Here is a 20,537-nt window from a genome sequence, read left to right as displayed (position 1 = left end):
CATTCAACATTGATCAAACTCGGAAATACCATCAGAGTACCGCCATCAACTTGGATCGTTGAAAGGCATTGATCATATCCACACTAATTTTACGTGTTTACACAATATTTCCCGGCTGTAGTTCCTTGACTTATTTTAAGCCATAGCAAAACTCAGTCATCCCCACCCAGAAAGGTGACGTCACTGCTGGTTGCCGATCCAGAGATCCCAAAATTGACCGGCATCGTACCGTCACGATAGTACTTTAGTACACACTGCACCCTTGATTAGTTAAGCTCAATTTCAGTTTTAAAGCGGTCACGGTACGTTTGTTTTTTTTTTGACACTTTGTTGTTTATTTGTTTATATGGGATTTCTTAGATAGTCAAGACGGATCGAACCGAACAAATCGTATTTCTTTCGATTGAAGAAAAGTGTTAGTGTCACAAAAATATTTGCCTTAAATTTCAAAAATTTTGCGAAATAATTTAGTTTTTTTTGGACATTATTGTATCAATAGTGTGGGTATTTATTAGTAGTTAATTATGCAACATCTGACCAATTAGGTACAGGCGCTCTGAATTCTAATGTGAACGAAAGTATATTTTGGAAAGCAGTTTTCCTAAATCTGGACTGCTGCTTATTTTGGTAAGTTTATTTTCTGTATTAATCTATTGGGAACCGATAATAAATCTTAAACTAACCTTCAATTACTCATGTTTGTTCATACGTTAAAAGATCACCCACACTGATACCACCGTTGTTTTCAGCTGAGCTTGCTTTGGATTATGTGGCTTTTTGCACTATCACACTCTTAAGTTTATAACTGCATTATAGGTATAAAAACAACCGGTAAGATTCAATGAGTCAATAATTTATATATAGCAATTCTGTTACAAATAAATACTTTTGGCAATGGCTATAATGTTTTTTTGGCTTTGTTCGGATATTACTAAAAGTATTTAAATTTAAAGTGAACATCTTGGATATGTCCGCGATGAGTTATTTAAATATTTGGCACTCGAACAACCTGCTCAGTCGCTAAAATACCGGGAGATCCCACTTTATTTCCTGACCTATTTTTTTTTTAAGTACGCCTCTTTCTTATTCAACGGAACTAGGTTTTCAGGTGAAGCTAGTTGAAATTACCACTTTTTTCCAAAAGAAAATTATTTTTAACTGAACGTTGTTTTAACTGTGGATATTTATACCAGAAGTTAGTTAGATTATGTCTGGAAATAATCTCACAACTAAGTTAACTCAGAACCGATGTGTTGTATGCGTTCAGAGTTTTTGTTTGCTTTTACAATTTCCTGCTTTATTACTGATTTGAATTTGATTTTAAGGTTTTCCGAAAATTGCATAACTTCTGTAATGTATCAAAAAAACAAATTGCAAACTAACAGTACGGGGCAATGTTGCCCGGTCTACCATAATTACCATTTTTTGTGGATATAATCTACCGTTTTTATAACATTGTCATTATGTGGGTTGAGGATTGTCAAATCCACATGTTTAATTTTGCAGTGTTTTTTCAAGTTTGTCATTGAGGATTCCAAAAATGTGCTTAAAAGTCAGTTTCTTACTCCAAGCGGACCCAGCGATTTTGTCCTTGACTGTTCTTTCAAATTGTGATTTTGGCAGTTCAAACTTTGACACCGCTTCTCTCCTTGATTGTACTAAATTTTGTACGATTTTTTAAGCCACAGATTAGGAAATTTAATGAGGATTCCAAAAATGTGCTTAAAACCGTCATTGTTTCACTCCAAGTGGGTTTTACAGACAATTTTGCTCCTGACTGGCAGTGTAAATTTTAGCACCGCTTTTCTCCCGAACTACCAAATTTTGTAGTGTTTTTTCAAGTTATTGGATAGCAAATTTGATGAGGATTCCAAAAATGTGCTTAAAACATATTTTTACCCCAAGTGTATCACGTGACTGCCTAGCTAAAGTATCCTTTAAAACCACGTGATATTTGTCACTAATGACAAAACTGTCAAAATTTGCCTAGAATCTGCAAAATTTACAGTTTGGAACAGTTTTCGAAACGAGACGTGGTTGAAACAATAAAGTTTTGAAAAAAAAAAATCTGTATTTTTGAAGCATGGTTTATAATAGCAACTAGCATTATTTTTTGATCTACTGTTTTCTGACTATGTCCTAGCATCACACCGTTTTTGAAATAGTAGCAAATCCTAAATTATCTTAATTTGAAACTATATGAATATTACTTATACCTTCAGCATTTTTACTAATAAAATATTTCAGGGCAGCACATTATTGAGCTGGTAAAGTCTTTTATCTGCATTTATGGTTGGTATAACTATTTTTCATGAAAGTTATTTTATTTTATCTTAGAAATTGAAGTCCTATATTTGTGCACGTTAAAATCTTTCTAATAGGTTTTTTGTTGTTTTTGTTAGAGCAGCACATTTTCTTCTTATCATAAAGATTGGTTTTACGGTTGAATGAGGAAGGAATATTGTGTGATCTGCAGTCTTTTGCATTACTAAGTTTAATTCTGATATTGTCTTAAATCCTTGCCAAATTATTTTGGGTTTGCATTCAAAAATTTCCACTTGTGAACTACCAATCTAACCAGTGATTAACCAATAATATCCTATGCTCAATTACTTGCCAGGGTAAATAAAGTCCTGATTAGATAGAGAAGAGTATACGGGTAAGCTCTCGATAGAGCCCTATTACTTTAATATAAAAGACTTAAAAGAAAGAAAGATAAGATTATTTCTAAATTTCCAGTTTTTTGTTAATACGTTTGCACATATTAACTATAAACAAATGATTTAAGTCACTTTTAATTGTAACACCCTGTATAGTTTAAATGCATCGATTCCTCTCTGTTATTATTATGTAACTCACAAAATAATTGTAATGGTCGATGATAGCAAAATTACCTGTAAAAAGTTATTAACTCTTTTGATGTGATTCTAATCAGAAATACTCCCTGGTGTAACTATTACATCTACTTGAACGTAATCATTAAGAGCTATTTAATACCGCTCTCACATTATCCACAAAATTAGTTATATAATAAATTAGTTTTCTATTGCGGGGAACCAAAATATGGGACAGCTTATGTGTAGTCAAGTGGGGTAAATCGGCAATAAATATCCGTTTCAGCGTTGAAATATATGTGAGACAGGGACATCGGTATTCGGATAGCATTTATAAAAGTTTGTATAAGTTTATAGCTAAATTATTACTGCAGTAATTTGTTGTTCAAATATTGGTTGTGATGGTAATTGGACGAACTTTTAACATGTTTTTCTGGCTATCATTGCGACAGTTGCATTATTTTGATTGATAAAATAATTATATAGTATTCTGGCGTTTGTTGACATTGAACCTTGGATTAAAATCTTAACAGAATATTTTTTTCTCAATAAAATAAATACAAGTATAATCAAATTTCACATAAAAATTTAGAGTTTGTTTTTTTGGAAAAACGCTTGGAAATATCGGTTTTGATTTGTTATATCATTTTTTTTATAATAAATCTATTTATATAAGGTGGGCTAAAAACCAATTACCACAGCCAACTTCATTTTTAACTTAAACAGAAAAACCTATTTTTAAGTTTTAAATGTTGGGTTTAATCTTTTTACGATGTCTCCAATGCAAAAAACCTAACAGGTTGAGGTCTTGAGAGCTTGGCGCCCACTTGAGGGTAACCTTCCAATCGATCTATTCTAAAATATCTTATCAAAAACTTTGCGACTGATGATGGAATAATGATGTGGTGCTCCATCTGTTGAAACCCATGGGTTTGCAACATTGGCTAGCCTTTTTCTTTCCTAATTCACCATTTCTTTTGGTTGTGCCCCAAACCCCAACCATGATGTTGCTTATGTCCTTTTTCACCGCATTTCCAGTATTCCAAGCAGGGTCCGTGTAGAGGCTTTTAGTAATTTTGATGATTTTGCTTTCCACCTTTACCACCTTTTTTGGTTGTCTATTCTTCTGAGTTTAGAAGCTCTTTATATGCCCTTTCTATCCCCAATCCGCTCTCCAATATCTCGCGAAGCAGGTAGACCAGACAAACTAAACTGGCAATATCAGCTTCGTACTGCTGCAAAGTTTTTTGGCTTCTCTGGCTTGTGATTTATAACTGAGTCTCGTACACTTGCTCTAGATGCTTATTCCCAAACCTCATTTTCTGATGTTGAATCAAGTCTCCGTAATTCTTATAACGGCTTTCATCCAATGTCTGCAAAACCTCCAGGGCGGTGGTTTTATCACTCGATGACCAGTTGTTTGCCTCAACAGCTGCTTCAAACTGCTTCTTGTAAATTTGTCAGAAGGTCTTACCATTGTAGTCTGAAGGTTTAATGTTCGAACAAGCATTTGGGCTGGCAACTATAGTTGTCTTTAGTGACTTCTCCTACAACTTGTCAAACTAAATTACAAAAGGAGTCTGGACAGTTTCTTCCACTGTCTCTATTCTTCCAGTAAATTCCTGAATGGTATGGCTCACCTTACCTTCCAAAAAAAAATACGCTGCGATATGTCAAATGTCTCTCTGAATTCGTAGACTAGATTACTTGCAAAATTAATTTTGTTATTGGAACATTCCTAATCATTTCTCTTTATTGGAAAAATCATTTATTCAAAAATAAATGCAGAAACCGGACGAAGCAGTAAACACTCATTCAACGAAATAAATAAATACTGTTTTTGAGTTTTGTGAAGAAAGCTTTGTGTTACTTTCCCTTTTAAATTTGCTCTTACCTCCACTTTGGAAAAATGGACTTCTATTTCACTTTAAATACTAATGGTCCAGTAGGCCAATAACAAAATTATATAACTAATCCCGTAAGTGAATTCAGACAATAAGTTTCTGGCAACATTGCCCCCAAGTTTTGAAGTTTTCGCCTCTTAGATTTTGTAAAAATATAGGAAGAGTCTCAAAACGCACACTTCTGAAAAAAACCCTGTACTATATGTGCAAACCTAAGAGTGTGTAAATCGTGCAATCCCGACAAAAAATGGACACTCGGATCATCGTTTACAACTTGCAGACACATCCAAGAATGTTTTATAGAAAGCCTAAAATAAAAGTAAACTAAACTACATTGCTTGATTTCAGCTTTGCACGCAATTATTTAACACAATGCAGGAAATATCCATTGACATTCCAACTTCATCAATTCCAACGAAACTTAAAAGGTGATTTTTCTTAATAGATACACAAAGCTACTGTATTAAAGTACATTTCTTTACTGTAAAAATAAAACTTTTAATTGTCACAACCGGTTAATAGCACAAACCAATTTTGTTGCATAATTTAGGACATTTTAATTAGTTTGCGGGCCATGAGTTTTTGAGAGTATTTTAATACAGTAGCACGGTTAAATTGTAAATAATATGCTTGCAGCTTCAAAGCGAGTTTGGTGTTTAAAAATAATTCGTACACACTTTGTCACTGAACAAATGTACTGTTTTCTATAGACTGCTAAGTGAATACTTCGACTTTGATGCTGATATGTCACCGACGGCAACACTGTTCAACCAGCCTGCTCAACTACCATCTTATTCAACATTCAACAGACAAACTCGACATCAAGAATATGGAAATTCTGGAGCGACAAACTCTTTGCTAACTCCGTCGTATGCGACCACCAATAACAATAATAATTGGTTTCCATATGCCAATGCTGAACCTTATCAGGTTAGATTGTATATTTTTCGCGATAGTTTAAAGATACTAAACGGTATGTTTGAATTCCAGCCTAAACTTCTGAGTCCAACATGGAATTCTCCATATTCGACTGGACAGGCTACGTACTATAACTTGTATAGTAACTTAGCTAATCTCAGCACTCTAAACAATCTCAGCAATTTAAACACTCCATACACGAACGATCAGTTATCAGAGATAACCGACCAACTGGCCGAATTGACTTTAGATCGAAGACCTTTGAGACGACCTCCTCCTTCCTATTTGTGCCATTTGTGCTTTCAAAAAGGGCATTACATTAAGGACTGTCCACAGGTAAGTAATTTTTTTTAAAGGATTGTTAAAAACTTTCAGTCTAACATTTCAGAAAGCACCCAAATTTAAATGTCTTAAACAACTTTTAACCAGCAAATGCTTTCGAAAAATGCTGCGTTTGTAAATGACTAATCTGCAATATCATTGATCTCAAAATATGTTCACTCATCGTTTATTCACACTCAAATATTGTTTATCTCTCTGTCTGTGAGTTAATAAAACTAAGTATTAACAATTAACAACATTTTACTAAAATTACTGACTGATTTTCCAATTGGAGACAGTTTTGTGGTTATTTACAGTTACTGGTCTATTTCCATTTAAAACCAACGTTTTGCATCATTCAAGTTTTAAAATGTTCTAATTTGGACCAACAATGTTCTATTATACACTTTTTCTATCATTGTAGCAATCAATAATGCTTTCTGACTCTGTTTTTCTTTTTTTTTTTAGAGGAAGTAAGATTAGCAAAGGGTCACCTCTATTGTAGCAAATTTTTATAACTTTGGCATTTATTTACGTCTCTAAGTTTCAGTAAATAACAATGGTTTTGATGAGAAATCAACGAACAGACTCTCTAGTCTAGATCTTATATGTATACAGGGTATATCGAAATTGTTGGTTATAAGCAAAGTAGTATTTACTTAAGAATTTATGTTTTTAGAATAATGTTTCTATCATTTTTTTTTACTGATATTATAGATATTCGACTTTTAGTTTGTTGTGCTAATTTCGCTAGTACCTACAGATTTAATATCCAATAACCTATTAAGAAAACACGATTCAATGATTGTTTTACTAGGAGCGGACTGTCAAAATGCTGAATAACTGTCAGATTGTCCAATTTTGCTCTTTAAAGTGAGATTATTTGATAGCATAACAACATTTAAAATTTTGGCTTTTTGTTTGTCATTCAGTATTCAGTCCGAGTGGTTTCTGACTTCATCTAATGAAAAGTCATATACAAATAGTGACAATTTCTCTAAAATGGTCATTTGGAATCAGGTTCAAAATTCAACCATAAAATCCATTCACATCATCAGGAACAACGACTGACTATTCAGTACGACTAGATTAAGCAGAAAACTAATATCAAAAAGAGAATGTAAACCTGAAAGAAGACTATTTTAAAAACAGCTTTAAAAGTTTCAGTTAAAATTAACGAAACCTAATTTGAACATTTTCTAAAATGAGTTCTAAAATAAGTTCCAAAGACAAGTGGATCTAAATTGGAATTTTAAAGAAAATGATAAATATGAAAACAAAAATATTTCTGTTATACGCAACAACCAATATGATTGTTGTGTTGTTTTCGTGCTATAGAATATACTATTAGAACTTGTCAACGTTAGGCATAATTCAAAATCAAAACACAAACATAAGCTGTAATTTGATATATTTTAAATGGCACCCACTTGTTAAGTGTTTTGGTTTTGTAGAAACCGCCATCGGCATCTTTTATAAATTTATGTATTATGGGTCTCAGGTGCTCTAAGATTTGATAATCCAAACTAGCTGTCAACAGAGAGCCCATTATTCAAAGTGGTATTGAAAACGTAAACTCACTGTAATAAACCATATTTAATGGTTGATTTAACGGTACTTCTGCCAGAGAGGTGATAAAGAAGAAAATAATTTTTAAAGGCTATTAGTAGAAACATAAGCATTTGGTACTGTTTTTATTTCTAAAAATTTAGAGAATTTCTGTTTTTTCAGGTACTGAAGAACTTTTATTTACCATACAATGTTTTAAAATTACATCAAATTTCATGGTTTCATGGATTACCCTATCTGTGCCCAAAATTACTACTTTGATAGGATAACAATTTTCAGATAAATTGAGGAAGAACTAAGGTGTAATTAAGTAAAAAAATAAAATAAAATCAGATCAGTAGTTTTGGACTTTAAAAGGAAGGAAAAATTGGAACTTGCAATTTAAACGGAAAAAGGATCTAAAAAAGCATTCCTTTGAAGAACGATTTTTATTTTTAGAAAAAATCGGTGGTTTTGTTTTTTATGCAGTCAAACATTTGCTTTTTAAATTAATGTTCTCCACTCTGTAGTTTATACAGGAACTTTTATACTTGCAATTAAATGTAAAATTAAAAATATTATTTGCTGTGTGCCAATAGCCATAAATATACGGTTCACTTGCATGTACGAGCATATCAGTAAACGATAATGACAGCAACTCAGACAAAGAATGTGCGAAAATGTAATTTAAGCTTTTCACTGCTCTTGATATGCACAACTTAGACAACACAATTCTTATTGCTTTGGATTCAACTCATTTTATCAGCAAGTGACCACACAAGATGTATTGTTTGATACTCAAGCAAACTTGAATTAATAGATTGTTAAATAATCTTTATGCACTAACACGCCATTATGAAAAATAGTTGACAACGGTATTATAGAAGTAGACACAATAAAATTTTATTATGATTATCAAGAAGTAGTTTTGCTTTTTGATATGGAATTTAAGTTCGATAGACCAGTTTTCGAATGACAATATAAAATCATTATTTTTTTGACTAACATTTACTATTTAAACGAAGTAAAATCATTTTTCTGGGAAGACCAAGCTTTGCTTTCTCTTTTTTGCTTTTCTGTCCTCCAAAAGCAAATTGATTCTCGATTTTATTAACACCTTGTAAACGTGAAGTTTCTCCAGAAATGTGGTAATATACAGCGTGTTTCATTTAAAATAAGCAAGTTGGTATCTACTTTGGGTATAACCGGTGTGCTGAGACCTGAAGAATATTTTAGTTGACTGACTCCCATCGACTTTGATGGGTCCTCAAATTTTCAGATTTTTCTTTCTAGGACAAGCTGTATAACTGACTATATCCCTCATCCATTGAAACTACAGTGCAATTTTTACTTGATTTTTTGACAATTACACTCCTAAGTGAAAATTGCATTCTTCTGGTGACCATATTGTTTAAATCATAGCTGCTGTATAACAAATTGGCGGAACATCTGACAATTAAAACTAAAAAAGGTTATATTATAGAATTGACAGTATATTTTTATTCGAGATGTAGTCCACAAAGTAGGTACGTTTTATGCATGTAAAATTTTAAATAATCTCTTTGTTTCTAGGGCAACAACCTTCATGCATAATTTTCAGCAATTTTACACGCACTTAACATTACTATTGAAAATATCCACAAAAACTTTTTAATGTAAAATCCTAAATCCACTTAAACTGACAATCTAAGAAGGATTGGCATTTAGCAAAGACGTTCAGAATTTGTCATTCTCTTTGTCTCTCGCTTTCCGGTGTTGAAAAATGATACATAAATTTAAGCCTAGCTTAAATTAAGTTTGGTTCAGACTGTGACAATACAGATAGGGGAAAGGCACAGTCTGGACTACATTTAACAAGCTAGGCTTAAATTGCGTTGGTGCAAATGGGGGTAATTTAGTTAAGCTTTAAAAGTTTTCAATATAATAAATACTTCTAATCTCTAAATTTTATGTAGGCTCGTCCTAAAGGAGAAGGAAAAACACCCTACCAAGGGCGTAAACGATGCTTCGGAGAGTACAAGTGCCCTAAATGCAAACGAAAGTGGATGTCTGGTAATTCCTGGTCCAATATGGGTCAAGAATGCATAAAATGCCACATCAATGTGTATCCTCACAAACAGGTTTACACTCTATAACTAAATGTTAAACAGTTTGATCAATTCCTTTATTTTTTAGCGACCTCTAGAAAAACCTGACGGTCTTGACGTTTCGGACCAATCTAAAGTGCATCCTCAGCATTTATGTCAAAAATGCAAGGAACTTGGATACTATTGCCGACGGGTGCAGTAATAAAACTGCAACAATCACCAAGTCTTATAATTATTATAATTTTTACTACATTTGTGTTCAATTACAATTCTATTTGTTTCGTTAAAATTCTCTCCAAAGTATTATTAGTTATTTTCTTCCATGTTATTTTAGATTTTTTGATGAAAAAGTTTGCAAGTCAAACATTACAGTATTTTGTTTCGTTTGTATGAGTTTATTGTTGATGTTTTTTATTAGTTGTATTGCGATGGAAATTAGTGTCCAGATGCCTTTATGTTATTATGAGTTTACGTAGTAGAGTATATTTGTATAATTGTATTTTTTAAACGTTAACTGCTCAAGAATTTTATGATTTTTCCTACCATGTTGGGATGACTATCTGAAAACCACGTAAGAACATATAATTTTTGCTCCTGAAATATTTTTATACTGTTAATTGTGATTAGCTAGTGATAAAATATAGAGCATTATAGTATATGACGTTGATATTTGGAAATTATTTAATAAATCGTAGTTTCCTAGGCCCACTTAACTCTTGTAGTTGTTAGTAGATGTATAAATTCGATGTAAAAGGCTTAAGAAAACACTGGTTGTGCGTTTTTGTACTTATCTCTTCGACAAAAATTACTGTTTTTATAAAATACATATTCATACATCATACGTTTTTTTATAAACAAAAGATGATTCATTGCGACAAAATTACATAAATTGTTTAATATAATTTGTTTTCGACATTGCATAAAAGTGTTTTATTATATCTCAGAGAGTGGCACTCTTTATAACAGAAAACCTAGAGGTTAGCATCTCTATCCGTTAACCTGGTTGAAGGGTATACAACTTTTTTAACTTCTACCTTTAACATGTCTTTTAGTTTAGGTACCAAAAAATAATATCATAAAATACTGTATGTTTAATAAAAAACTACGAAATTTAATGCACTTGTGCGTATTATAAGTTGCATTATTCAAAACAAACTTATATGACGTCTCTGTTACTAAGTTACACCCCGCCCACACTCGTTACTCGATCAGTGCCAGCAGAACATAATAGTTAATACCTCGATGGTTTCCGTTGATTTTCTGAAATTTGACAGTGCCCACGGCCAACTGTCATCATTGCCAACTCGACTCCGTCATTTTTGTCATTTGTCGGCAACACTCGTCCACATTTTCCTTTTTGCTGTTCTCTGTGCTTGAAAATGGCTACCACAATCTCAAAAAAGCGAAAATTCGTTGGAGACGGTGTCTTCAAAGCCGAATTAAATGAATTCTTGACCAGGTATGTTATATTTTCACGTGTAAATGCTAAAACATCTATCTGGTTTGTCGTAAATAAGTAATTTGGACCAAAACTTTGATGGCCGAATTCCATGTGGCCTGTGGGGATTCTAATGTGTTTATTTGTGTTTTGCTAACATTTTCAGTATCATTATTACACTTCCTGTTCATAATTTTACCACGCCTAACTTATCATCTGTAAACAGGGTTAAAAAAACTCTTTATGTGGCTTTCTTTTAGTAATTGAATATTTGAGGTTATACACAACTTTCACTCTCTTAAAAGATTCTATTGATGCTTTTTTTGATTAAAAGTCGGGATCAGTATATAAACTCATGTTGGATTTTATTGCAGAGAACTGTCAGAAGATGGTTATTCTGGTGTTGAGGTGCGTGTTACTCCAACTCGCACTGAAATCATCATAATGGCCACACGAACCGATCGTGTTCTTGGTGAAAAAAACAGACGAATCAGGGAATTAACATCAGTCGTTCAAAAACGATTCAACTTCCCTGAAAACTCTGTGGTTTTGTATGGAGAGAAGGTGGTCAACCGAGGACTGTGTGCCATCGCTCAAGCTGAATCTTTAAGATTCAAATTGATTGGAGGCTTGGCTGTTAGGAGAGCTTGCTATGGTGTACTCCGTTACATTATGGAATGTGGAGCTAAGGGTAAGAGTATTCTATTTTTTTGTTTATTCTAGTATTTTTGTGGTTTTCATTGTTTGTACCCATTTCTAAATCAAGCTATACATTTTAGGTTGCGAGGTTGTTGTGTCTGGAAAACTCAGAGGACAGAGAGCAAAATCTATGAAGTTTGTTGATGGACTTATGATCCACTCAGGTGATCCATGTAACGAATATGTGGACACTGCCACTAGGCATGTGCTGCTAAGACAAGGTGTCTTAGGAATTAAGGTTTGTTCAACTTTTTTGTTGAATTATTGATTGATGATGTTAAATTTTTTGTTTTTTTTTAGGTAAAAATTATGTTGCCCTATGATCCCACTGGCAAAATGGGGCCTAAGAGGCCACTCCCTGACAACGTTTCTGTCGTTGAACCTAAGGATGAAATAATTCCGACAATTCCCAGCTCTGAAATCAAAGCTGAGGTTCTCACAAGCATTTAGGCTTAAAATAAACTGTTTTAAGGAAATGTAATCTTGAGTTTTTATGTTTTGATAAATGTCCTAATTATGCATACCCATAATTTTTTGATCAAGTTTTTGCCAATTTAAATCCTGAAAAAATTTTTCAGTTGATTTTAGCTGGACCATCTCAGAACTGTCACGTGATAGTTTTAAGAACCGTAGGGATGAGTGCACGTGATTTAGGCCAGTTTAGTTAAAGGAAAGCTGAACGCAGTGTTGCCAACAAGCTCAACCTTAATTTTTGTGATTTAAAAATGTAAAAAGAGTTGTCAATCCATAAAGTTTCTTTACACTCCACCATTTTTATATTAAAAAGGTACAAATAAGGGTTAAGATTTAACATTTACATTAGTGATAGTGACATTATAAACATTACCCTTACAACTAGAGAAAATTCAGTTGAATTGGCATAGCCGCCTGATTCAGTTGACAGAACGAAAACACATTTGACAGTGACACATGTCAGAAAAAAAGTGGTTAGTTGTCAAATTTAAAGTCCTCCAAGCATTCAGCGACAAGTGTTCCAAAAATAAAAAAAATAATTCGGTTTTTCTATATTTATCGTGTTTAAATTTTCAGATTGATCATCCATTATTAATGTTTTAAATCCGTTGACAACACGTGTTTGATTACATAATGCGGTAAGTAGCTATCATAGTTTTTAAACATTAATTTCTAGTGTCAATAACATAACCTTGAATCACTACATCCTTTAACTTAAGCAGTAATCTGTTTTTATTACTCAAAATTATCAAATAATGCTTAATATTCACATGTAAAGTCTGAAAAAATTGTCACTATTATGTTTGCTATGAGTTCAGCTTTCAATCTTGTAATGACATCATTTTCCACTTAAAGAAAGGTACTATTATTTTTCTCTTCAAGTTTTACATTAGAGAGTTAAATTTAAATATAGTACTTCCATGCTTACCAAATTAAAGCACATTTGGAAGGGGGGTAAAATATTAACAGATTACTTTCTTGAGATAGTAGGTTTATAAAATACTTAATCAAATGTATTGCCATTTAATAATTTGAGCTATATATTACCAGGTGGCTAGCTTAGCTTGTTAATAACAAACTTAAACAATGAATCAATTTTTGATTCTTGTGATCTGTTAGTATAGCAGTTTTAGCACCCAAATTAACAAAATAGGTACTAGGTAGGTATAGTCTATATGAAGTCAGTTGAAACAACTGAAAACACCAAACTAGTCCCTGTCTTTTTGGAGCATGGGTGGCGTAAAAAGAAAAAAATATTGAGGAACTCTGTGCATAAAGGCTTATTAATCCCTTACTCCAATGTAAACTATAAACACCTGACTGCACTGCCTTTGCCACCTGTAGCCAAGATAGGATTGTCTTAAGAAAGCATATGAAGAAACTAAAAATAGATTTTAAGAGGCGGACCAATAAGAACTGTCTGGTGACCAATTAAAGGGTCTTAGGGGTGCTTAGGCCTAAAATTATTTGTGACATCTACTTCTCAAGTCCACATTGACTCCTGGTAAATTACTAGAGGAACAATCACATACAAATTTGCTCCTTTTTTCCTATGCTTTATGTGGTGTGTTGATCCAACTCCCTATTTTGACCTGTCCCAACTGACTTCATATAGACTATACCTAGGTAGTTATTGTCCTTGTGTTTGTGGTATTAATTCCAATTTATTACCTACCTAAACACACAAATTTTGTTTTTACGTTTTTATCATGTGTATCATTGATTAAAATTTAATAAAGCATTTTTATTTCTCTCTGTAATTTTATTATTCTTGTCTGTAATTTTTTAAATGCTCTAGATTTGGCCTGTTTTACTCAAATTTGAATTAAGACAAATGTGAATTTTAGGGCTAGCACTATTTACAATTAACAGGTGTATAAGTGTGAATTGTCAATGAAAGTATATTTATAATAATTGTTTATACAGGTGTGTTAAAACTAAAATTGACAATAGGAAAACAGTGTACTGACAGAGAAACATAAATGATGGCATGCGCCAGACAAAGACAGAAAACCTAATAAAATATCTAGTAGGGGAAAATTTCCAAGCAATTTTGCCAGAAGCTTATTACATAATTTTGTTATTGGCTTTTAAACAAATGTATCAAAGTGACCATTTTTGGTGCACTATTTTTAACTGGTGGGTTTTCCGGTGTGCTGACCAAAACGTATTATTTCTTGCATAAAAACCATTTTTTTAAGAATCTTTGTGTTAAATTACCATCCAATATGGAATGATTTTATACCTATAATAAATGTTGGGTTCTTTCTGTATTTTATGTTTCTCTTTAGTCGGAAAACATTCCATTTAATTGAGTGAATAGTGCATTAAAACAACCTAAAAAAGGTTGTTGATTTTAAGTGAGGTGTGTTCTTAAAAACTGCGTTCCGATATTTTCATTTTTCCGCAAAATAGTTCAACATTGAATTTTTTTGTCCCAAAAAATTGAGCAAAGTGTCGCAAAAAAGTAGTTTTTCGAAATATGTTCCACATAAAACCATTGAATTTGACACACCCTACACAGTAGTATACAAAGGAATAAGATATTTTTAGCCGATATTTGATATCCTATAATAAATAGGATTTCTATCAACAGGGTCATCACAAAATCTTTGACGGTGTTATTAGGCCTGTCAGCATTTGGTTTCACCAGCTACATGCTGTATCTGTTGTTAAAAAAGAATAACGAAGATGAACTGTTAGATAATTATGTCCGAACTTCAAAACATAAGACGATGGAAATTAAAATTCCGAAAGATGTCATAAGAGGCCTTATTGGACGTAACGGAAGTAATATAAAACAAATTCAGGTAGGTTTGTTCATTAAAAGAACATTTCTGAAAAATGTTTAAACTTGTGTTGGTATTATAGGAGCAATCAAACAGTCGAATAAATTTTAAAGATAAAGATGGATCCCAAGAGAAAATTTGCATCATACGAGGATCAGTAGACTCTTGTAACATTGCTTACAATCTTATCCAGGAGTTTATAAACAACCAGCCAGTTTTGGAGATTGAAGAATTATGGGTACCACCTGCTTGCATTAAAAGAATTATTGGTCGAGGCGGTGAGAAGATAAACGAAATTCAAAGCCTTTCTGGAGCCAAACTTATTATTGTTCAGTCAAAAATCACCATCAAAGGCACAAGAGAACAAATTAATGTCGCGCGATCACTTGTTGAGGAAATAGTAGAAAAATCTCAACAGAATCAGTTTATAATCAATGAAAGTCTGTCAAAACGCGAACCCAGACTTCCTTCTAAATCACCAGAAGTTGTCAGAAAGGTTGAAACACCCAAATGTGAACAAATATCTTCAATTGCTGGTAGTTTGTTTATTGAATATTATTTGTTTAACAATCTATTTCTTACAAGAATAGCTTATTATAGGTCAGCAGGAAAATCAGTTTGAAGTGTATGTGTCGGCAATGGAAAATCCGTCCAAATTTTGGGTACAAATAGTGGGCCCAAAAGCTACAGAGCTGGATTGTTTAGTTGATGAAATGACAGATTATTACAACAAACTAGAGAACAGGAGTCAGCATGTTTTAGATGATGTTAATGTAGGAGATTTGGTGGCCGCAGTGTTCAAATATGACAGTAAATGGTACTAAAACGTAATTTCAAACCCAAATTGTTTGGTTTATAAGTGTAACATTTTACAGGTACCGAGCTGAAGTACTACAGCTTAAGGTTTCATCAGATGAAAAAGTTGCAACACTTTATTTTGTTGATTACGGAGACACAGATGACGTAGCTTGTAAAGATTTATACGAGCTACGAACTGATCTACTTAGACTCCATTTCCAGGCAATTGAATGTTTCCTGGCTAGAATTGGTATAACTATAAATTTTCAATTAATTAAAACATATAATTATGAGGAGTTTCCAGATCCTGTTGGAGGTGTTTGGTCAGAAAGAGCGATAGATCTGTTTGAAGAACTGAGTCAAGTTGCTCAGTGGAAAAAGCTCTCTGCTAGGATTAATGGATATGCAGTTAAAGAAAAAACGAGAGCCAAACGGGAAGGATCACCTGTTCCTGGTAAGTTATGTATTATTGTTGCTGTCTATAAAATGTTTTATACAATGTTAAGTAGGTGGTTTTACGAATTGGTAAAATGAATAAACATCCTTTTTCTAACTCTCAATATTTGAATTGTTTATATTCAATAAGGTAATTGATTATAAGAAAGTGTAATGTAAAAATTATTGGAAATATGTAGGTGTATGAAACTTGGTGAAAAACGAATCTTTATATACATATAAACTGCTCATCAAAAAGAATGGCACAACAAAATTTTTGCTCTTTTTTGAGTGGCTGTTTCTTCAAATGTATTCACTCGATTCTAATAATTTTTTTGAGGATTAAAAGGTATTTTCTTCCTCTTTCTTATGACCTAAATGATCTTTTTGAAAGTTGCCACGGATCCGGGTATACACTGAGGTGTAGTCAAAAAATGAAAAATTCGGTCTAACGCCATTTCTCGCAAAAAATTTTTTTGAGTTTCACAATAGCCTTAATCGAATCTTGCGGTCAATATCTCTAGACGTTTTCGCCAGTTTGGCGATTAAAGGCCGTTTACGAAATTGATTGTACAATTTTTAAAATGTGGTTACTTTTGATTCTCTTGTTTCAAATTAAACAATTTCTTTAGATCTTTTGTGGAAGAAGAGCGGGATTAGCAAATTTACACTTAAAACTACCCAATTTAAGTAAAAAACATACACTGCGGGATTGACCCGATTATTTCCTTTCTATCAATTTTGACCAATCGCTATCAAGAATTAGAATAACAAATGTAAATTTTAAGTGGAAAAATCACCTAACAACTGTCAACTTAGCTGTCAGCAGTTTTAAAAAATCGAAAAAATTTCACACTCCTCACAGCAACATAAAGAATAGTGTTACCCTTTCTAGCTTGAAAGTTATTGTTCTTATTAATTATTGTTCTTATTGTTTTAATTAAAATAAAATGTTTATTTAACTCAGGAAATAATCTTACCAAATATCCCTCGTGCATCTAATTTTTCCTGTGGAAAAATTGGAATACTCGTTTCTAAGTAGTTTGTTTTAACAAATAGCATGAGCGAGAGGTTTTAAAAATCATCCGAGTCGAAGACGAGATTTTACCGAGACTCCGATGATTTTTAAAACCTCTCGCTCATGCTATTTGTTAAAACAAATTACTTAGAAACTCGTTTTTCCGAATTTTTCCGGAAAAATTAAATGCACTAGGGATATTACCACCGAAAAAAACTTTGAAAAAAAATCATGTTTTTTCATATATCTTAGATGTTCAGTCATTTTAATGGAAAATAATGATATTGGATAGAGAAGCACACTATTTGTTTAGTAATCCAATTCATATCTCTAGACGTTTTCGCCAGTTTGGCGATTAAGGGCCGTTTGAAATATTTGTTGAATTTTTTTTAAAATGTGGTTATTTTTAATTCTCTTGTTTTAAATTCTAAATTATTGAATTTAAAACAAGATTCCGGATTCCAGCTGAAAGTGGTTAATACGCCTTACATGAGGGTTTTCTTCTGCGTAATGATGGAAGTTATGTGAACTAAATACACTACTTCTAGTAAATCCAGCTTTATCAGTAAATAAAATTTTGCTGGTAAAATTTGGGTCACGTGCCCGCGCATCTTCAATAAAATGGCTAAACCGAAGTCTTCTGTCAAAATCGGGTGGCTAAAAGCTCCTGAACAGGCGTTGCATGATATGGATGAAGGAGCTGCCGTCTTGTGATGCAATTAACTGTACTTTTTGGTACGCCAAATTCCAGTGCTAAACGGCGACTACTAATATTTGGGTCTTCAGCGACCCTGTTTAAAATGTCCTCTTCAACAGCAGCATTACCAACTTGAGAACGACCCACACAGTCAACGGCTCTAACATCAAATTGCCCTGTCTCTCGTAAACTTCGTTCAATCCTTGCAAATGTCCGGTAATCTGGAACTCGTCGATTTGGATAGACGCGAACACTCTCATGCAAGTTGCTTTCGCAAAACCCTAAGACTTTGATCATGTCAGTAATTTCTTCATTTGAAAACACCATTAGCTTTGTTTGAAAGAATTTTTTTTAAACTGTCACCATCGCATAGAAAACCTACCTGGCTACGTGATTTGCAATATAAATGTGTAAAATGGTAAATAGCAGGGGGACACAAATAACATTTTTTGCGGAAGAACTATGAATGCTAGAAGATTTTACCAAGAGTAGTAAAGCCTTGAAAAAGGACCAATACATCAGATTAAATAATAAAAAATTAATTTTAACGACGAAATAAAAAGTTCTGATAATTTTTGAACCCAGTCACTGAAGAACTTAGCACTTGCCAAAGGCAAATGAGCGTGGTTGTTTGATCAAACTATGAGCCTTACTTAGAGACATGTCCACAGCAAGTTTCATTAAAATCTATTTTCAAGAACTCTGACCATCAATTGCATTGGAACCATACACTTTTTTCTAATGACAATTACGTCAAATCGTCACCTTTCGATCTAAAGAATGTCACAGTACCCTTTTGATCAAGTGCTTACTAAGAGTAGATCACTTTACACGATGCACTCTCAAGTGCATTCGTCAACACCAGAAACGCGAATTTATTGCGTTTACATCGCAGGCGACTTCAAGTCTCTGCTAAAAATTGCCCTAACTTACGATATTATAATAAGCTTCCTGATTGCATCAGAAGGGTTGTGCTTTTGAGGGCGGTCAAGTAGGTTTTTATTGACGCTTCTTTTTATTCGGAGGAAGAATATCTTAATTATGTTTTTCAAAAGTGAGCGTCAGTTTTGTATGGTATTTTATATTTGTATATGCATATCATGCGTCTACGTTTTATCCGTAAGTCTTTTTTGTTATATTGTAGATTGTAGGAATTATTTAAGATGACTTGCTGCGCATACATTTCAGGTATATTGTGGTTAAATAAATTAATCTAATCTAAATCTATATCATATCTGTTTTTCACATGAACAAAATATATATATTTGAGAAAATGAAACAAACATTTATTTAGATATTTTTTGACAATTATTTTGGAGTTGTTTTAAAGAAACTGACATTGACTGAGAACTACATTTTACAAATAATCTAATTTAAAACTTATGTCCACAGGTATCGATTTATACGATGTCTCGAACGACCAGGACATCGATATAGCAGAAGAATTAGTTAAAGGAGGATTTGCTGTATTTAAACGATCCGATTTGAGGTCGAGCAGTCGAACCACAAGCACGAGCAATATCAGTGTAGCTTCTAGTAACTGAAATTTGCAAGACTGATGGCGATAATCGTAAAACATTTTAAAAAGAGTTCAGATGCGAATAAGAGCTTTATTGCTCATTAAATATTAAGAATAAACAACGTTCCAATGTAAAGCGTCTGCAACCAACATAAAATAAATGTTTAAAAACCTTTGTACTTAGGCTACTTTGTCCGTTTTAATTAAATAAAGCCGGTCAAACGGGTGATAAGTCAATATCAGCTGTAATATTATTGTATAAAAACATGTTTTTTCCTATCGATTATGAGGAATTTAATGAAGTTTAGTTTTTTTTAAGATTTGTTTTATTCGTTTTTGTATTTAAATAGATTGCCAATGCCATTATATAACTAGTATTGTACATATTTAAGATGTATGCGAGACTACGTATACTAATTGAGGCGAATAAAAAGATACGAATTTTAGTATTATTTATGTTTTTTTGATTCAGTTTATCGGAATAGTAGTTAGAAGATATGTAATGCGTCATTTTTTAGAATAAATGTTAAAAGAAAATTTATTTTGTTTTTATTATTAAAAAATAGATCTTTGAAAGGTTTGAACATCCTAACACAAGAAACCTATATAATAATTTTTGGAGAGTATACTCTATTTAAGAACTAGGAGGAGCGATTATGAAGTATGTTCGCGTAATAGTCAAATGTGATTTGCCAGTTGGCGGTACGATTTACACAGCAGAAATCATAATTTATACACGTTATGTCCAAAAATACCGGCTCGGCCACCATTTAAATTTTCGGGGCGAGTTTAAAGCTTTAAAATTATCTGGTTAATTGAACAGCTCGAGCGGTATTTAGTGAGAATATTTTTCGAAATGTCACCAAAAAGTCGCATTTGGGTTGAGGTTGATGTATATTTGGACATTAAATCGAGTAGGGCGTTTTTGACATCACAATGACGTAATTTGACAGTTGGTCAAATTATGGTTTTCCCAAATTACGTCATGGTGACGTCAAAAAAGCTCTGCTAGCTCCATGGAGCGTGAAAGCAAATGAGGCCAATAACTACAATGTTCC

At 32.8% G+C, this 20,537-nt stretch overlaps 3 protein-coding genes across 10 annotated transcripts; all 3 read left to right on the top strand.

The window, feature by feature from the left end:
- The first annotated feature begins 200 nt into the window (after positions 1-200).
- On the top strand, positions 201-10,537 carry LOC145735088 (zinc finger CCHC domain-containing protein 24-like). 8 transcript variants are annotated; one of them, XM_081988824.1, is made up of 8 exons: positions 201-302; positions 546-627; positions 750-831; positions 5,087-5,166; positions 5,449-5,668; positions 5,729-5,992; positions 9,481-9,645; positions 9,701-10,537. In XM_081988824.1, exons 4-8 carry the CDS (start codon positions 5,111-5,113, stop codon positions 9,812-9,814), a joined length of 819 nt encoding a protein of 272 aa, XP_081844950.1. In that variant the 5' UTR covers positions 201-302; positions 546-627; positions 750-831; positions 5,087-5,110; the 3' UTR covers positions 9,815-10,537. The 8 variants fall into 8 exon arrangements, with proteins under 8 accessions (XP_081844950.1, XP_081844978.1, XP_081844986.1 ...); XM_081988816.1 differs by having other exon boundaries at positions 230-302; positions 361-627; XM_081988833.1 differs by lacking the exon at positions 201-302 and adding an exon at positions 379-415.
- Positions 10,538-10,910: 373 nt separating this feature from the next.
- On the top strand, positions 10,911-12,230 carry RpS3 (ribosomal protein S3). Its single transcript, XM_081988889.1, has 4 exons — positions 10,911-11,071; positions 11,425-11,741; positions 11,830-11,987; positions 12,050-12,230. Exons 1-4 carry the CDS (start codon positions 10,992-10,994, stop codon positions 12,197-12,199), a joined length of 705 nt encoding a protein of 234 aa, XP_081845015.1. The 5' UTR covers positions 10,911-10,991; the 3' UTR covers positions 12,200-12,230.
- A 466-nt stretch (positions 12,231-12,696) lies between these two features.
- LOC145735046 (tudor and KH domain-containing protein homolog) lies at positions 12,697-20,016 on the top strand. Its single transcript, XM_081988774.1, has 7 exons — positions 12,697-12,861; positions 14,820-15,033; positions 15,095-15,548; positions 15,613-15,829; positions 15,888-16,060; positions 16,115-16,264; positions 19,353-20,016. Exons 1-7 carry the CDS (start codon positions 12,857-12,859, stop codon positions 19,502-19,504), a joined length of 1,365 nt encoding a protein of 454 aa, XP_081844900.1. The 5' UTR covers positions 12,697-12,856; the 3' UTR covers positions 19,505-20,016.
- Positions 20,017-20,537: the final 521 nt, after the last annotated feature.

This window comes from Ips typographus, linkage group LG1 (assembly GCF_016097725.1).
Source record: "Ips typographus isolate SLU linkage group LG1, UJ_Ityp_2.0, whole genome shotgun sequence".
Taxonomy (NCBI): domain Eukaryota; kingdom Metazoa; phylum Arthropoda; class Insecta; order Coleoptera; family Curculionidae; genus Ips; species Ips typographus.
Note: the sequence above shows the minus strand (reverse complement) of the source record. Positions and strands in the feature narration are given on the sequence as shown.

What these genes read in the sequence shown, in the direction of transcription:
- LOC145735088 (XM_081988852.1), top strand. Translation starts at nt 5,111, where the DNA reads ATGCAGGAAATATCCATTGACATTCCAACTTCATCAATTCCAACGAAA. An exon ending in CCAATGCTGAACCTTATCAG is followed by an intron (nt 5,669 to 5,728) that starts GTTAGATTGTAT and finishes TTTGAATTCCAG; the next exon opens with CCTAAACTTCTGAGTCCAAC. An exon ending in ACATTAAGGACTGTCCACAG is followed by an intron (nt 5,993 to 9,480) that starts GTAAGTAATTTT and finishes AATTTTATGTAG; the next exon opens with GCTCGTCCTAAAGGAGAAGG.
- RpS3 (XM_081988889.1), top strand. Translation starts at nt 10,992, where the DNA reads ATGGCTACCACAATCTCAAAAAAGCGAAAATTCGTTGGAGACGGTGTC. An exon ending in TATGGAATGTGGAGCTAAGG is followed by an intron (nt 11,742 to 11,829) that starts GTAAGAGTATTC and finishes TATACATTTTAG; the next exon opens with GTTGCGAGGTTGTTGTGTCT. An exon ending in AAGGTGTCTTAGGAATTAAG is followed by an intron (nt 11,988 to 12,049) that starts GTTTGTTCAACT and finishes GTTTTTTTTTAG; the next exon opens with GTAAAAATTATGTTGCCCTA.
- LOC145735046 (XM_081988774.1), top strand. An exon ending in ATGTTTCCTGGCTAGAATTG is followed by an intron (nt 16,061 to 16,114) that starts GTATAACTATAA and finishes AGGAGTTTCCAG; the next exon opens with ATCCTGTTGGAGGTGTTTGG. An exon ending in GGAAGGATCACCTGTTCCTG is followed by an intron (nt 16,265 to 19,352) that starts GTAAGTTATGTA and finishes TTATGTCCACAG; the next exon opens with GTATCGATTTATACGATGTC.